Raw genomic sequence first — 16,177 nt, forward strand, 5'->3', positions numbered from 1 at the left:
CTAGTTAGAGCAAGAACATGTCCACATGACCGAAGCAATCATTGGTTGTGGACTGAGAAGGGAGCTGAATCATTCCAAGGGGTACGGAGGGGGTGACCAGAGAGACACTCAACTGGAGGCAGTCGCATCTTGCCCGCAGACATGGATCGCATCTGGAATAAGGCCACAGGGATTAGCATAACCAGGAGAGGCCAGACTTGGCCATTAATTTGGCAAGTTTAGTTTTGCGTCTGGTTAAAACATTCAACAAGGCCGGCCGCCTGAGGATAAGCACCATGCAGTTGCCGACAAATACAAAGCTGGGAACAGAGTTCTCCGTTAATATTACCTACAAAGTGTGGTCCATTGTCCGAGCTAATGCACGCAGGTATACAGAAGCGGGGAATTATTTCCTTAAACAAAATCTTCACCACAGTCTCAGCAGTAGTGTTAGGAGGAGGGTAGGCTTCAATCCGCTTAGAAAAGACATCAACAATAAGCAAAACATATTTCTAGCAACTCAACTCATTTCTCCAACTCAATGAAGTCCAGTTGAAGTGTCTCCAAGGGACCCTCCAGCAAGGGAGTTCTCGTAGAGATACTTGAACTAAGAGGTGGGGGATCGCCTACCCACTGACCTGTTTGATCACGTACAACATCCTGATCGGGAAAGCCACTGACTTGAGTATCGATGCGATCTGGAATGATCTAAGATTATCCTGATGTCATCTGGTGCACCAGACCTGACGCTTTCAACGTGGAGTCACTTGAGCGATGGCGTGAGCTGCCAGAGGAAGTGGTGGGTGCTGGTACAATGACAAGTTAAAAGGCTCCTGGACGGGCATCTGAATATGAAGGGTTCAGATGGGTCAGGGCCAAGTGATGGCAAATGTGACTGGAGTCATAGAGATGTACAGCACAGAAACTGACCCTTCGGTCCAACTCGTCCTTGCTGACCAGATAGCCAACTCGGACAGATTTGGCCATGGTCTGTTTCTGTGCTGTGACTCAAATTGTCTTCAGTGAACGCAGAAGTGTGGTTGTGAAGGCTGGACTATCAGAGCATGTTTTGCCCTGACTGAAAGCAGCTGAAAATGTGTTGTTGGAAAAGCGCAGCAGGTCAGGCAGCATCCAAGGAGCAGGAGAATCGACGTTTCGGGCATGAGCCCTTCTGCGCTTTTCCAGCAACACATTTTCAGCTCTGATCTCCAGCATCTGCAGTCCTCACTTTCTCCTGACTGGAAGCAGGAGAAGAGTTTGACTGAAGTGTGTCAGTGTTAATGCCTTGATGTCTCATTTTGCTCCCACCTTCCTGGGGTCATTAACCATTTCGTGTCTGGTCCTTCCTCAAGAAGCTGCATTGCAGGTTTACCCTGAATTGACACTTTTTTTTGCTTCCCAAAATCAGACCTGCTCACTCTCCGCAGGATCCCAGTGTTGTGAAAGATATTAACTTTCGGGTGGAGTTATCCAAAATTCAGAGAGATGTTAGTCTTGATGTTTTTGCTTTTTCTGCCCCTGTAAGATCCTGAATCAGCACCTTCAGGGGAATTAGTTAGAGCGGAGTGAGAACAGAGGGGGAGAGAGTGTGGGATGGTGCTTTCAATTTTGTGGAACAACAAAAGAATATTCCACAGAAAGTAGAATTGCTTTTTCTGAATTTCTACCCTGCACTGATGATCCCTTTTGTAATCCCTTTTTGCAGAGTATTTGAAAATGTGAAGAATGATGTTTCAAAATCAACGAATGAAGGGCTTACGCTCGAAACACTGACTCTCCTGCTCCTCGGATGCTGCCTGACCTCCTCTGCTTTTCGACTGACTGTCCAGCGTCTGCAGTCCTCACTTTGATATCAATGTCTGACAGTCACACAATCCATCAGGACCACAATGATTTTTGACTGTGATTTCTGTGAGAGGGATCAACGCTTTTTGGTTCCTGTTTGAGGACGTTTTCAGCATCAGTGGGACTGGACGAGAGACCGCACTGTTGCAGCGCACTGTGTGTGGAGCCTGAAACAGTTATACGGCCTGGGAAGGGGATTTCACGGCAGGGAGGAGCTCCACACGTGTTTGTGTGCAGCTGAAGCTGTGGCCATGGAGAAACCTGAGGAATCCCACCCCGTGGAGAAACCGTGGAAGTGTGGCGACTGTGGGAAAGGCTTCCGTGTCCCGTCTGCCCTGGAGACTCATCGGCGCAGTCACACCGGGGAGAGGCCATTCCCCTGCACCGACTGCGGGAAGGCCTTCAGACATTCCTCCCACCTGTTGGCCCACCAGCAGGACCACACGGGGAGAGGCCCTACAGCTGCCCAGATTGTGGGAAGGGCTTCAGGTATTCCTCCACCCTGCTGAGCCACCAGCGTGTCCACACAGGGGAGAGGCCCTTCAGCTGCCCTGAGTGCGGGAAGGCCTTTACCGACGTCTCCGCCCTGCTGAGGCACCAGCGGATCCACACAGGGGAGAGGCCCTTCAGCTGCCCTGAGTGCGGGAAGGCCTTTACCGACGTCTCCTCCCTGATGAGGCACCAGCGTGTCCACACTGGGGAAAGGCCCTTCAGCTGCCCTGAGTGTGGGAAGGCCTTCAGTTATTCCTCCACCCTGCGGAGCCACCGACGCGTCCACGCGGGGGAGAGGCCCTTCAGCTGCCCTGAGTGCGGGAAGGCCTATACCGACGTCTCCGCCCTGCAGAAGCACCAGCGGATCCACACTGGGGAGAGGCCCTTCAGCTGCCCCGAGTGTGGCAAGGCCTTTACCCACATCTCTGCCCTGCGGAGCCACCGGCGCGTCCACACGGGGGAGAGGCCCTTCAGCTGCCCTGAATGCGGGAAGGCCTATACCGACGTCTCCTCCCTGATGAGGCACCAGCGGGCGCACACAGGGGAGAGGCCCTTCAGCTGCCCCGAGTGTGGGAAGGCCTTTACCGACATCTCCTCCCTGATGAGGCACCAGCGGATCCACACGGAGGAGAGGCCCTTTGCCTGCTCTCAGTGCCGGAAGGCATTCAGCAATTCCTCCACTCTGCTGATCCACCAGCATGTCCACACAGGGGAGAGGCCGTTCACCTGCTCTCAGTGCGGGAAGGGCTTCACCTGCTCCTCCAACCTGCGGAGCCACCAGCGGATCCACACGGGGGAGAGACCCTTCAGCTGCCCCGAGTGTGGCAAGGCCTTTAGTGATTCCTCCAACCTGCTGACCCACCAGCGGATCCACACCGGGGAGAGGCCGTTCACCTGCTCTCAGTGCGGGAAGGGCTTCACCCGCTCCTCCCACCTGCGGAGCCACCAGCGAGTTCACGTGCCATCGCAGGGGGATTGAAGGAGTGATGGCCGAGTGCCATTATCGATTGGACCATCAACCCAGTTCCAGGGACTCCGGGTTTGAATCCCTCCCCGACAGATGGCAGAATTGGTATTTGGTCAGAAATGTGGAGTTCGGAATCTAACGATGAGAGTGTTTCAGGGAGGGGGTGGTGCAGGGGAGAAAGCCCCCATCTGATTCACTCTCTCCCTTGTTAGAGAATGGAACCGCCATTGTGGGAAAGGATTCACTCGGTTGTTCCAGCTGCATCCTTTACCCGGTCTGGCCTACACGTGACTCCAGACCCACAGCAGTCTGGTTGACTCTACACTGCCCTTCCTGGCAAAGGAGTGGGGAGAAACTTACTTGGAGACAAGGTATGGGTTGAAATTGCTGAGTGAGGCAATACTTCCTCCGGGTTACGGCTGTACCAAGGATCCGATTACAAAGGGACAACTTGGTGCTGGCCAATAGTAAAGACAGTGAGGGGGGGTCGGACAAGGGGAGGTGTGGTGTGTGCACTTTGACCTTGAGCTGTTCAAAAAGCAACTACTTTTTTCTCTGCCTTTTTGCTGGGGGGATCTGAAGCTGTAACAAAGTTTGGTTGCAATAAAGGTTACCTGAACTTACCACCGGGCTCAGACTCTCATTGAAAGCTTTGAGCTCCAAGAAGTTTTTGTTTTAAAGCTGCTCATTTCTTTCAGCCTCCTGCACTAAGTTTAGAACAAAGAACATAGAACAATCCAGCGCAGAACAGGCCCTTCGGCCCTTGATGTTGTGTCGACCTGTGAACTATTCTCGTTCCCCTACACTATCCCAAAATCATCCATGCACTTATGAAAGGATTGTTTAAATCTCCCTAATGTGGCTGAGTTGACTACCTTAGCAGGTAGGGCATTCCGCTCCCTTACCACTCTGTGTAAAGAACTTGTCTCTGACATCTGTCTTAAAGCTATCCCCCCTCAATTTGTAGTTATGCCCCCTCGTACACGCTGACGTGATCATCCTAGGAAAACGTCTTTCTCTGTCTACCCTATCTAAGCCTCTGATCATCTTGTATGTCTCTATCAAATCCCCCCTTAGCCGCCGCCTTTCCAATGAGAAAAGGCCCAAGTCTCTCAGCCTTTCCTCATAAGACCTTCCCTCCAGACCAGGCAACATCCTGGTAAATCTCCTCTGCTTTTCCAATGCTTCCACATCCTTTCTGTAATTGGGTGACCAGAACTGTACACAATATTCCAAGTGTGGCTGCACCAGCGTTTTGTATAGTTGCAGCATGATATTGCGGTTCCGGAACTTGATCCCTCTACCAATGAAACCTAACACACCGTATGCCTTCTTCACAGCACTATCCACCTGGGTGGCAACTGTCAGGGATCTACGCACATGGACTCCAAGATCCCTCTGCACATCCACACTACCAAGAATCTTTACATTGACCAAGTACTCTGCCATCCTGTTATTCTTCCCAAAGTGCATCACCTCGTATTTAGCTGCATTGAACTCCATTTGCCACCTCTCAGCCCAATTCTGCAGTTTATCCAAATTTCCCCTGCAACCTGTAACATTCTTCCAAACTGTCCAGTACTCCACCGACTTTAGTGTCGTCTGCAAATTTACGAATCCATCCACCTATGCCTGTGTCTAAGTCAGTTATAAAAATGACAAACAGCAGTGGTCCCGAAACTAGTAATTGGACTCCAGACTGAATATTTTCCATCAACCACCACTCGCTGCCTTCTTCCAGTTTCTAATCCAAACTGCTAAATCACCCTCTATTCAATGCCTCTGCATTTTCTCCATCAGTCTCCCATGTGGAACCTTATCAAAGGCTTTACTGAAGTCCAAGTTTACCACATCAACTGCCCTACCCTCATCTACATCTACCTTCTCAAAGAACTCAATGAGATTTGTGAGACGCGACCTGCCCTCCACGAAACCATGTTGACTGTCTGAAATCAAATTGTTGCTTACCAGATGATTTTAAATCTTCTCTTATAATCCTTTCCAAAATCTTTTCTACAATAGATGTAAGGATCACTGGTCTATAATTACCTGGGTCAACTCTGCTGCCCGACTTGAACAAGGGCACAATATTTGCAATCCTCCAGTCCTCCGGTACTAAACCCGTAGACAATGACGACTCAAATATCAAAGCCAAAGGCTCTGCTATCTCCTCCCTAGCTTCCCAGAGAATCCTCGGATAAATCCCATCCAGCCCAGGGGACTTGTCTACTTTCACTCCTTCTCAAATTGATAACACCTGTGTGTAACTGACCTCGATCCTTTCGAGTCTAATATCTCGTACCTCATTCTTTTCCTGAGTGAACACCGATACAGGGTCCATGCTCAACTTCTCACTTCTGTCCCTATTCCTACCCTAATCATCCTTTTATTCCTCACATATCGATAGAAAGCTTGAGCGATTTCCTGTATTCTATTTGCTAAAGGCTGCTCCTGTCCTCTCTTTGCTCTTCTTAACTCTCTTTAAATCCTTCCTACGTGATTTGTAATTCTCCATCGCCTCATCTGTTCCATCTTGCCTCATCAACACATAAGCCTCATGGAACAGCATCATAAGACACAGAACTTATATCAAAACATCAGTGTCATGCAACTGATAGAATATATTGAACAAACTTAGATAGTCTTCATCTCTTAGAATGGGTGTGGGCTTTGGTTCATTAATATGTAACACTTTTAGAGTACTCAGTACAGTTCTGTTGGCCCTGTAATAGGAAGAATACTATTAGAGAGGGTTTAATAAAGATTTACCAGGATGTTGTAAGGACTGGAGGGTTTGAGGTGAGAAGGAGAGGCTGGGACTTTATTCACTGGAGCACAGGAAGTTGGGGGGGGTGACCTCATTGAGATTGATAAAATCATGAGGATTGGAGGTAAGGTGAATAACAAAGGGCTCTTGCTTAGCGTCGGCGAGCTCAAAACTAGGGGGCATTTTTTTTAATGTGAAGAGGAGAGATTTAAAAGGAACCGGAGGGGCAACATTTTGAAAGAGGGTGATTTGCACGTGGAATGAACTTGCTGAGGATGTGGTAGATGCAGGTACAGTGACAACATTGAAACAGCATTTGGAAGGGTACGTGAATGGAAAGGTTAGAGGGATATGGGCCAAATGCAGGCAAGTGGGACTGGTTTAGTTTGGAATCCTGGTCGGCATGGACGAATTGGACCGAAGTGTCTGTTTCTGTGCTGTATCCCTTTATTGAAACTGGTAGAATTCTGAAAGGGGCTTGACAGGATAGATGCAGATAAAATGCTCCTTTGGTGGGGAGGGTCATCGAATTCCGACAATGTGGAAGCGGGCCATTCAGTCCATTGATTCCTCTCCGGCCCTCTGAAGAGTATCCCACCCATACCCAACCCCTTACTGCGTATTTCCCATGGCCAAGCCACCCTAACCTGTACATCCCTGGTCACTATGGGTAACTTAGCACGGCTAATTCTCCCTAACCTCTACACCCGAATCTATAACTTACCTTCTCAAGAATGTAATTTAAATGCAGTGCTTTTCTAAAAAAAAAATGTCAGTCTGACTCAACATTGGGACACAAACAGAATTCACACCTATTGTCTCTACTTATAAATAGGGCAACGTCTCTTCGAAATGTAGATTCACTTAGATATAACTGCGTCACTTTACATATGAAGATATCCCTTTGAATGTGCCCACATCCCTTTGAAATGTAATCTCGTCCATTTAAACCTCTTTATTTGCAGAAATACCCGTTAAAATGTCCACTTCCCTTTTAAAATTCAGATTTGCCCCTTTAGATATGACGCCGTTCCGTTAGATGTGGGAATATCTGTTTAAATTGAGCCGTGAGCTTTCCCAATGTAGACAGGGCTCCTGGAAACGTGGCAGTGTCCCCCCTGCAGCTGCAGAGCGAGACAGGAGAGTTTGTTTTTGTGAATGAGCAGTTGTAGCGCGAGGTGGCTGTTGCTTGGTGACGGTGAGGCTCCCCCGGCCCCGCCCATCCCCCCGTGCAGACGTCACGCGGAGGCGGTTGGGAGGAGAAGTCGCTCGAGCGGGGAGGCGGCGGGAGGGCGGCCGTTAGGAAAATGGCGCCGTGAGGCCTGGGGCAGACACCCGTCACTGGGCACCGCCGCCTTCCTGGTGCAGCTGCTGTGTCACGGCCACACCGGCCGGCTGTACAGCAGGCAGGAGCCGGTGAGCATTCTGGAGGCGGATGGGGTTAAGGGCCTGCTTGGGAACTCGTCGGCCGCCTGGGTGGTGGAGTTCTACTGGTCGTGGGGCGGCCCCTGTGTCAACTATGGGGCCACCTGGAAGGTACTGGGCCCGGGAGGTGAAAGGTGAGGCAGGTTGTGGGGGGACGGAGGGGAAGGAATGTGGGGCCTGTCTTGTCATAGTGACATTTTATACTCACTTTCCATCTGCTTTTACAGGCGCTTGTGCTGTTTACCCTCACTGTTTGTTTACCCCTTGTGCTGTTTACCCTCACTGTGTGTTTAATCCTTGTGCTGTTTGCCCTTTGCTGTTACTTGTGCAATTGCTGAGGGTAGTGTGTAAATACTTGTGAAGGAGAGTATGCACCAGCATGTATATGTTCCTCAGGCATTGAAGGGGCAGGATCTGTTGAGGATGGTTGGTCAAGTGTGTGGTGTACTAAACCTTGTTAATATGGGTATAGTTATGATTTGGAGATGCCAGTGTTGGACAGGGATGTACAAAGTTAAAAATCACACAACACCAGGTTATAGTCCAACAGGTTTAATCAGCTGATGAAGTAGCATCGCTCCGAAAGCTAGTGTGCTTCCAATTAAACCTGTTGGCCTATAACCTGGTATTGTGTGATTTTTAACTGGGTATAGTTTGTTACTTGGAAAATATACTTTTTATTATTTAGAGTCATAGAGATGTACAGCACGGAAACAGACCCATTTGGTCCAACCTGTCCATGCCAGCCAAATATCCTAAATTAATCTAGTCACATTTGTCAGCACTTGGCTCATATCCCTCTAAACCCTTCCTATTCATAGACCCATCCAGATGCCTTTTAAATGCTGTAATTATACCGGCTTCCACTACTTCCTCTGGCAGTTCATTCCATACATGCACCACCCTCTGCATGGAAACGTTGCCCCTTAGGTACCTTTTATATCTTTTTGCTCTCGCCCTAAACCTATGCCCTCTAGTTGTGAACTTCACCCCAACACTGAGGAAAAGACATAAAAACATTGAGCAGCCAGACAAATGCAAAAGCAATAAAATATCGAAGCACATAGTATAAAACAAATTATGGCTCTAATCCTTTTTGTTCTGAGGCATATGAACACTTAAAATTTGTCAATAACATCAGCATTGCTACAGAGCATATTGTGTACACTCCTCAGTGTCAACAAGCAGGGCACATGTTTGCCGGTGTCACCAAAACATTGGGCATGTTCCTCGCTGTCGGCAGAAAAGGGGCGAGACCTACTTTTGATGGACAAATAAGGAGCACTGGAGGACCAGAAGGAGAGTTGTCCTCATGCCAATTGGAGCTCCCCTATTGTCTGAATGCGGAAGGTGGACCATGAGCTTCTTAAGGTCCTGCTCCTCCTCTCACACTGAATGAAGATTGAGCTTCACCTCAGACTGCAACTTCCTTCCTCTGTCCAACATCTGTGAGTACAGCACTCTCTTTTCTCACCCCCTTTTCCATTTACGTTTCATTCTGGGGTTCAATTGTTGACTTGGAGCAACTGAAAGGAATGGGAATGAATCCAGCGAGGGGATAGACTCTGGAAAAGTTAGTCCATGCCTGTGTCTCAATTGGCAAAACAGACAAGCAGGAGTCTGGAAGAATGCAGCAAGCCAGGCAGTATCAGGAGGTGGAGAAGTCGATGTTTCGAGTGTAACCCTTGTTCAGGACTGGGGGTGAGTATAGGGAGAGCTGCAGAACAAGGGTTTGCTGAGGGCAGGGTGATGAAGTGGGGATAGGTGTAAATAGGTAGAGGGTACGACCTGGTTGGTGAATGTGAGGAAGGAACCTAGTTGGTGGCAGGGAGGTGGAGGGGCAGGGGCTCGGAAGGGAGGTTATTTGAAATTGGAGAACTCATTGTTGAGTCCTTCGGGCTGTGGACTGCTCAGGTGGAAGATGAGGTGTTGTTCCTCCAATTTGCACTTTGGTTTGTTGTGGCAATGGATGGGGCCAAAAATGGTCATGTCAGAAAGGGAGTGGGAAGGGGAATGAAAATGGGTGGTGACTGGGAGGTCCGGTCGGCCTCTGCAGACCTTGCTGTGATGCTCGGCGAACCATTCCCCAAGTTTATGCTCGTGCTCCCCGACGTAGAGAAGGCCACAGTTGGCAAATACAGTACCCCAACGTAAAGTTACAGCCTTTGCTGTGAAAAAAAGTAGAAAGGTATATTGTTTAAATGGTGATATATTGGGATGTGGAGAAAGTGAGGACTGGAAATGCTGGAGATTAGAGTCAAAAAGTGTGGTGCTGGAAAAGCGCAGTAGGTCAAGCAGCATCCGAGCAGTAGGACAGTCGAGGTTTTGGGCGCAAGTCCTTCATCAAGAGTGATGCGTGGATGTTCAGGGGGCATCAGTGTCCATCTGTGTCAGTTGTCAGACAGGTGCAGCAGGCAATGAGCAAGGCAAGTGGTGTATTAGCAAGAGGAATTAAGTTCAGAAGCGGGGATGTCTTCCTGCAGTTGGGGGGTCATTGAATATTCGAGGAGATAGTGAGGTCTGCCGATGCTGGAGATCAGAGCTGAAAATGTGTTGCTGGAACAGCGCAGCAGGTCAGGCAGCATCCAGGGAACAGGAGAATTGACGTTTGATTCCTAAAGAAGGGCTTATGCCCGAAACGTCGATTCTCCTGTTCGCTGGATGCTGCCTGACCTGCTGCACTGTACTAGCAACACATTTTCAGGTCATTGAATATATTCAAGGCTGAGTTCATCTGATTTTTATGTGGATGTTTATGGGGAAGGCAAGAAAATGGTCTTGAGACAAGTACAGAACCGAGTTACAGAACCATACAAGCACAGAAACAGACCCTTCAGTCCAACTAGTCCATGCTGACTATGTTCACCAGCTAAACCAGTCCCACCTGCCAGTGTTTTGTCCCATACCCTTCTGAACATTTGCTAATCATGTAATTATCCAAATGTCTTTTAAACCTTGTAACTGTACCTGCACCCACCACTTCCTCTGGATATTCAGTCCACACGTGAACCACACTCTGTATATAAAAAATATTGTGCCCTTCAAGTCTTTTTAAAATTTCTTTCTCCTCTCACATTCAAAATTTGCTCCCTCATCTTGAAACCCCCAGCCTCGCATTCACCTCATCTCTCCCCTCATGATTTTATAAACCTTGATAAGGTCACATCTCCACCTCCTATGCTCCAGTGAAAAAAGTCCCAGCCCATCCACCTAGATGCAGGTAGATCCATATCCAGTCATGATCGGTTCAATGCTGGTCCCAGTTCTCTCTCACGGTGTCCAGGACAGCAAGAGACCACAAGACATAGGAGCAGAAATTAGACCACCAGGTCTGCTCATTCCATTCAATCATCGCTGATCAGTTTCTCAATCCCATTCTTGCACTTTCAACAAAGTGAAAACGGACGGGATGGAGTGTGGGATGGAGATTTTCCGCTTCTAGGGAATAATAGAGGAAAGAGAGTTCACTATAAATTAGAATTTTTGGGATCGGCTGATGAGTCGAGGAGTGTCAGTTGGAGTTTAATTTAGAGAAGTCTGAGGTTTGCATTTTGGTCAAGCAATCCAGGCAGGACTGATGCAGTTAGGGGAATGTTGCAAAATAAAGAGACCTTGGAGTGCAGGTTCATAGTTCCTTGAAAGTGGAGTCTCAGGTGAATAGAATAGTGAAGAAGACGTTTGGTTTGCTTTCCTTCATTGCTCAGAGCATTCAGTATAGGAGTTGGGAGGTCATGTAATACACCCTCCCCCCTCAAATGTGTGGTATCCAACTGCTTCATTGTTTCTCGTGAATACAGCCCACACCTCCCGCTACTGCCATAACATGAAAGCACTAGCTTTTGGAGTTCTGCTCTTTTATCAGGTGGTTGTGGAGAATAAGATCATGATCACAGAATTTATAGCCAAAGGAGTCCAGTGTCATGGAGATGTGATACATTAAACAATTTAGATTAAATCTTCCATCTTTTAGAATGGGGTTCTGTTCTTTGGTATGTTAATCCCAGAACCTGTTTTCAGTAACTTTCTCAAGAACGTAATTTAAATACAGAGCTTTTCTATCCAAAATGTCAGGCTGATTCGACATTGGGACCCAGACAGAATTCACACCGATTGAAGGTTAGGCTGGGACTTTTTTCACTGGAGCACAGGAGGTTGAAAGGTGAAGGTGTCGGGTGCCTCATTAGCAAGTTTGCAGATGACATTCAGATTGATGGAATATCAGATAGTGAAGGGGACTGTCAGATGATACTGCAGAATATAGATTGGAGAGTTGGGAAGAGAAATGGAGTTTAATCCAGATAAATGCGAGGTGATGCATTTTGGAAGGTGCAATTCGAGAGCAAACTATACATTAAATGGGAAGGTCCTGGGGGAAATTGATGTACAGAGAGATCTGGGTGTTCAGATCTATTGTTCTCTGAAGATGGCAATGTCTGTCAGTAGAGTGGTTAAGGCAGCATACAACATGCTTTCCATCATTGGACGGAGTATTGAGTACAAGAGCTGGCAGGTCATGTTAAAGTTATATAAGATTTTGGTTCGGCCACATTTGGAATACTGCTGTACAATTCCGGTCGCCAGATTTCCCAAAGGATGTGGATGCTTTGGAGAGGGTGCAGAGGAGGTTCACCAGGATGTTGCCTGTTATGGAGAGCGCTAACTATGAGGAGAGGTTGAGTAGATTAGGAGTATTTTCATTGGAAATAAGGAGGTTGAGGAGGGGTCTTGATTGAGGCCTATAAAACCATGAGGCATGTAGACAGGGGTGGATAGGAAGAATTTTTTTTTCCCCCATAGGGGAAGACTTAATTACTAGGAGTCACGAGTTCAAAGTGAGAGGGGAAAGGTTTGAGGGAGATCTACATGGAAAGTTCTTTACGCAGAGGGTGGTGGGTGCCTCATGCAGTGGAGGCAGTAGGGCTGGGATCGATAGCGTCATTTAAGATGTATCTAGACAGATACATGAATCGGCAGGGAGCAAAGGGATACAGATCCTTAGAAAATAGGCGGCAGGTTTAGGTAGAGAATCTCGATCAGCATAGCCTTGGAGGGCTGAAGGGCCTGTTGCTGTGCTGTAGGGTTCTTTGTTCTCTTTATAGAGGTTTCCAAAACCATGAGGGGCATAGATAAGGTGAACGGCATGTGTCATTTCAAGATTAGGCTGCAAATTAAGGTGAGAGGAGAAAGATTTTAATAAGAGATGAGGAGCACCTTTTTTGTAAACAGAGTGGTTTGTGTGTGGAATAAATGTCCAGAGGAAATAGTGGATGCTGGTTGTGTAACAACATTTAAAAGACATTTGGATAAGTACATGAATAGGAAAGGTTCAGGGGGATATGGGCCAAACACAGGTAGGTGGGACTAGTTTAGTTTGTGAATATAGTCAGCATGGACTAGTTGGGCTGAAGGGTCTGTTTCTGTGCTGTATGACCCTTTAACTGTTCTGTACTGGTCTTAAAATCATTTTACTTGCCTTCCCCCAGAAACATCCACTTCTTTCTTGTTCTAAAATCAGACGAACTCAGCCTTGAATATATTCAATGACCCCCTAACTGCAGAGACTTCTGAACTCATTTCCTCTTGCTAATATACCACTTGCCTTGCTGATTGCTTGCTGCACCCGTCTGACAACTGGCAGTGACTGGTGTGGAAGGACGCTGAGGCCACTTTTTACATTCACACATCATTCCTGAGGAAGGGCTCATGCCTGAAACGTTGATTCTCCTGCTTCTCGGATGCTGTCTGATCTGCTGTGCTTTTCCAGTGCCACACTTTTCAACTGTCATCTCCAGCATCTGCAGTCCTCACTTTCTCCACATCCCAATATGTCACCATTTAAACAACGCACCTCCTTTCAGCGGTTATTTGTTCGTAACTGAGGCTATAACTTCACACTGTGGGACTGCATTTGCCATGTGTTTGCCAATTGAGATACAGACCTGGACCAACGTTTCCCGACTCTGTCCCCTCCCTGGATTCACTCACTTTCTTCAGTTGCTGCAAGTCAACAATTAGCTTCTCATTGGTCTATTTGAAGAAGGATTTGCGCCATTTTTGCAGACAGCGAAGAGCATGAATGGCTTTTGTTGAACCAGCATGGAAACAGACCCTTTGGTCCAACCCGTCCATGCCGACCAGATATCCCATCCCAATCTAGTCCCATCTGCCAGCATTTGGCCCATATCCCTCCAAACCCTTCCTATTCATGTACCCATCCAAATGCCTCTTAAATGTTACAATTATACCAGCCTCCACCACTTCCTCTGGCAGCTCATTCCATACACGTACCACTTTCTGTGTGAAAAAGTTTCCCAGTAGGTCTCTTTTATATCTTTCCCCTCTCACCCTAAATCTTTCCTCTTGACTTCTGGACTCCCCCACCCCAGGGAAAAGACTTTGTCTATCTATCCTATCCATGCCCCTTTGTAGACCTCAGCTTCCGACGCTCCAGGGAAAATAGCCCCAACCTGTTTAGCCTCTCCCTATACCTCAAATCCTCCAACCCTGGCAACATCCTTGTGAATCTTTTCTGAACTCTTTCAAGTTTCACAAAATCTTTCCAATAGGAAGGAGACCAGAATTGCACACAATATTGCAACAGTGGCCTAACCAATGTCCTGTACAACCGCCAAATGACCTCCCAACTGTACTCAATACTCTGACCAATAAAGGAAAGCATACCAAACACCACCTTTACAGTTCTATCTATCTGCGACGCCAGTTTCAAGGAGATATGAACCTGCACTCTGAGGTGTCTTCGTTCAGCAACACTCCCTAGGACCTTACCATTAAGTGTATAAGTCCTGCTAAGATTTGCTTTCCCAAAATGCAGCACTTCACATTTATCTGAATTAAACTCCATCTGCCACTTCTCAGCCCATTGGCCAATCTGGTCAAGATCCTGTTGTAATCTGAGGTAACCCTCTTCACTGTCCACTACACCTCCAATTTTGGTATCATCTGCAAACTTACTAACTGTACCTCTTATGCTCGCATCCAAATCATTAATGTAAATGACAAAATGTAGAGGGCCCAGCACCGATCCTTCTGGCACTCCACTGGTCACAGGCCTCCAGTCTGAAAAACAACCCTCTGTCTTCTACCTTTCAGCCAGTTCTGTATCCAAATGGCTAGTTCTCCCTGTATTCCATGAGATCTAATCTTGCTAATCAGTCTCCCATGGGGAACCTTGTCGAACGCCTTACAGAAGTCTATATGGATCACATCTACCGCTCTGCCCTCCTCAATCCTCTTTACTTCCTCAAAAAACTTCAAATTTGAGACATGATTTCCCACACAAAAAGCCATGTTGACTATCCCTAATCAGTCCTTGCCTTTCCAAACACATGTACCACCTGTCCCTCAGGACTCCCTCCAACAACGTGCCCGCCACCGATGTCAGGCTCACTGGTCTATAGTTCCCTGGCTTGTCCTTACCACCCTTCTTAAACAGTGGCACCACGTTAGCCAACCTCCAGTCTTCTGGCACCTCACCTGACATGCGCAGTATGCTGTATGGAGATGCTGTTCCTGATGGATTTAAAGTGTCCAAATGCCACAATTTCTTCCCCTGTCACTCGACATAACCGCGCACGCTGCTCGCTGTGTTTGATGTTCATCTTCCCTATAACCCTCATGATTTTATAAATCTCAAATGAGGTCACCCCTCAACCTCCTGTGCTCCAGTGAAGAGTGTCTCAGCCTCTCCTTACAACTCAAACCCTCCAGTCCTAATCTTTACTGAACCCTTTCTAATAGAATTCTTCCTATTACAGGGCCACCAGAAGCGTTCTCAGTACTCTACAAGTGGCTTCACCAACATCCTGTACAACTTCAACATTATGTCCCAGCTCCTTTATTCAATGGTGTGAACAATTAAGGTAAGTGTGCTGAATGCCTTCTGAAGCTTCCTTCCAACCAGTGATGCAACTTTCAAAGAAGTATATATCTGAACCCCCCCCCACCCCCCCGCCCCCCACCATATCCCTCTGTACAAGCCCTGCCCTTCCTTATTTTGGCAAAATGCAACCCCTCACCTTTTATCTATACACATGTTCTCTCTCAGACATACACACATACACTCCCCCCCCAACACACACACCCTTTCACAGGCTTCTCCTCCATCACACTCACTTTACAAAGCATGTGCGCACATACTCTCTTACACGCACTCTCATGCTGCACACATACATATAACAATGTGATGCATTTGCAGAATTATATTTGCAGATATATTCAATTTTGCACAAAACGCACAATATGCAGGTAGTCAATCCATGTAATATTTTATAAATTCCTAGTTTGGAAATAGAACCAGTCCAATTTAAGATTGGGATACTCTCACACCTTTCATGCATTGTCTGGACTGAGATGTCACCTGTTTTTTAAAGTGATCTTGAGAATATGACTTAATAGTAGTACTGCGATGTACACATTAATGAATTAAAACCTGCAACCCATTCTAAAAGATGAAAGATTTAACAGCAATCTAAGTTTGTCAATATAACATCAGTTGCATGACACTGATCTTTTGCTCTTAACTCTGTGTCTTATGATCCTGCTCCACAGTTACCCGATTAGGAGCAGCACTCCGGAAGCTGGTGCTTCCAAATAAACCTGTTGGACTATAACCTGGTGTTGTGATTTTTAAACCGTGTCCAACCTAGTCCAACAGCAGCACCTCCACCTCGTTTCTAGTGAAC

At 47.3% G+C, this 16,177-nt stretch overlaps 1 protein-coding gene across 3 annotated transcripts; it reads left to right on the forward strand.

Annotated features, from left to right (window-relative positions):
- Positions 1-2,075: 2,075 nt before the first annotated feature.
- Positions 2,076-3,403, forward strand: LOC148143099 (uncharacterized). Of its 3 annotated transcripts, none has more exons than XM_087974028.1 (3): positions 2,076-2,277; positions 2,355-2,596; positions 2,930-3,403. In XM_087974028.1, the coding sequence occupies exons 1-3, from the start codon at positions 2,076-2,078 to the stop codon at positions 3,293-3,295; spliced, it is 810 nt and encodes a 269-aa protein (XP_087830154.1). In that variant the 3' UTR covers positions 3,296-3,403. The 3 variants fall into 3 exon arrangements, with proteins under 3 accessions (XP_087830154.1, XP_087830152.1, XP_087830153.1); XM_087974026.1 differs by having other exon boundaries at positions 2,076-2,194; positions 2,278-3,033; positions 3,118-3,403; XM_087974027.1 differs by having other exon boundaries at positions 2,076-2,222; positions 2,558-3,403.
- Positions 3,404-16,177: the final 12,774 nt, after the last annotated feature.

The sequence above is a fragment of the Chiloscyllium plagiosum genome, unplaced genomic scaffold (assembly GCF_037043375.1).
Source record: "Chiloscyllium plagiosum isolate Xiang-an unplaced genomic scaffold, Cpla_swu_hap1 HiC_scaffold_27, whole genome shotgun sequence".
Classification (NCBI taxonomy): domain Eukaryota; kingdom Metazoa; phylum Chordata; class Chondrichthyes; order Orectolobiformes; family Hemiscylliidae; genus Chiloscyllium; species Chiloscyllium plagiosum.

What these genes read in the sequence shown, in the direction of transcription:
- LOC148143099 (XM_087974026.1), top strand. Translation starts at nt 2,076, where the DNA reads ATGGAGAAACCTGAGGAATCCCACCCCGTGGAGAAACCGTGGAAGTGT. An exon ending in CGCAGTCACACCGGGGAGAG is followed by an intron (nt 2,195 to 2,277) that starts GCCATTCCCCTG and finishes ACACGGGGAGAG; the next exon opens with GCCCTACAGCTGCCCAGATT. An exon ending in CATGTCCACACAGGGGAGAG is followed by an intron (nt 3,034 to 3,117) that starts GCCGTTCACCTG and finishes CACGGGGGAGAG; the next exon opens with ACCCTTCAGCTGCCCCGAGT.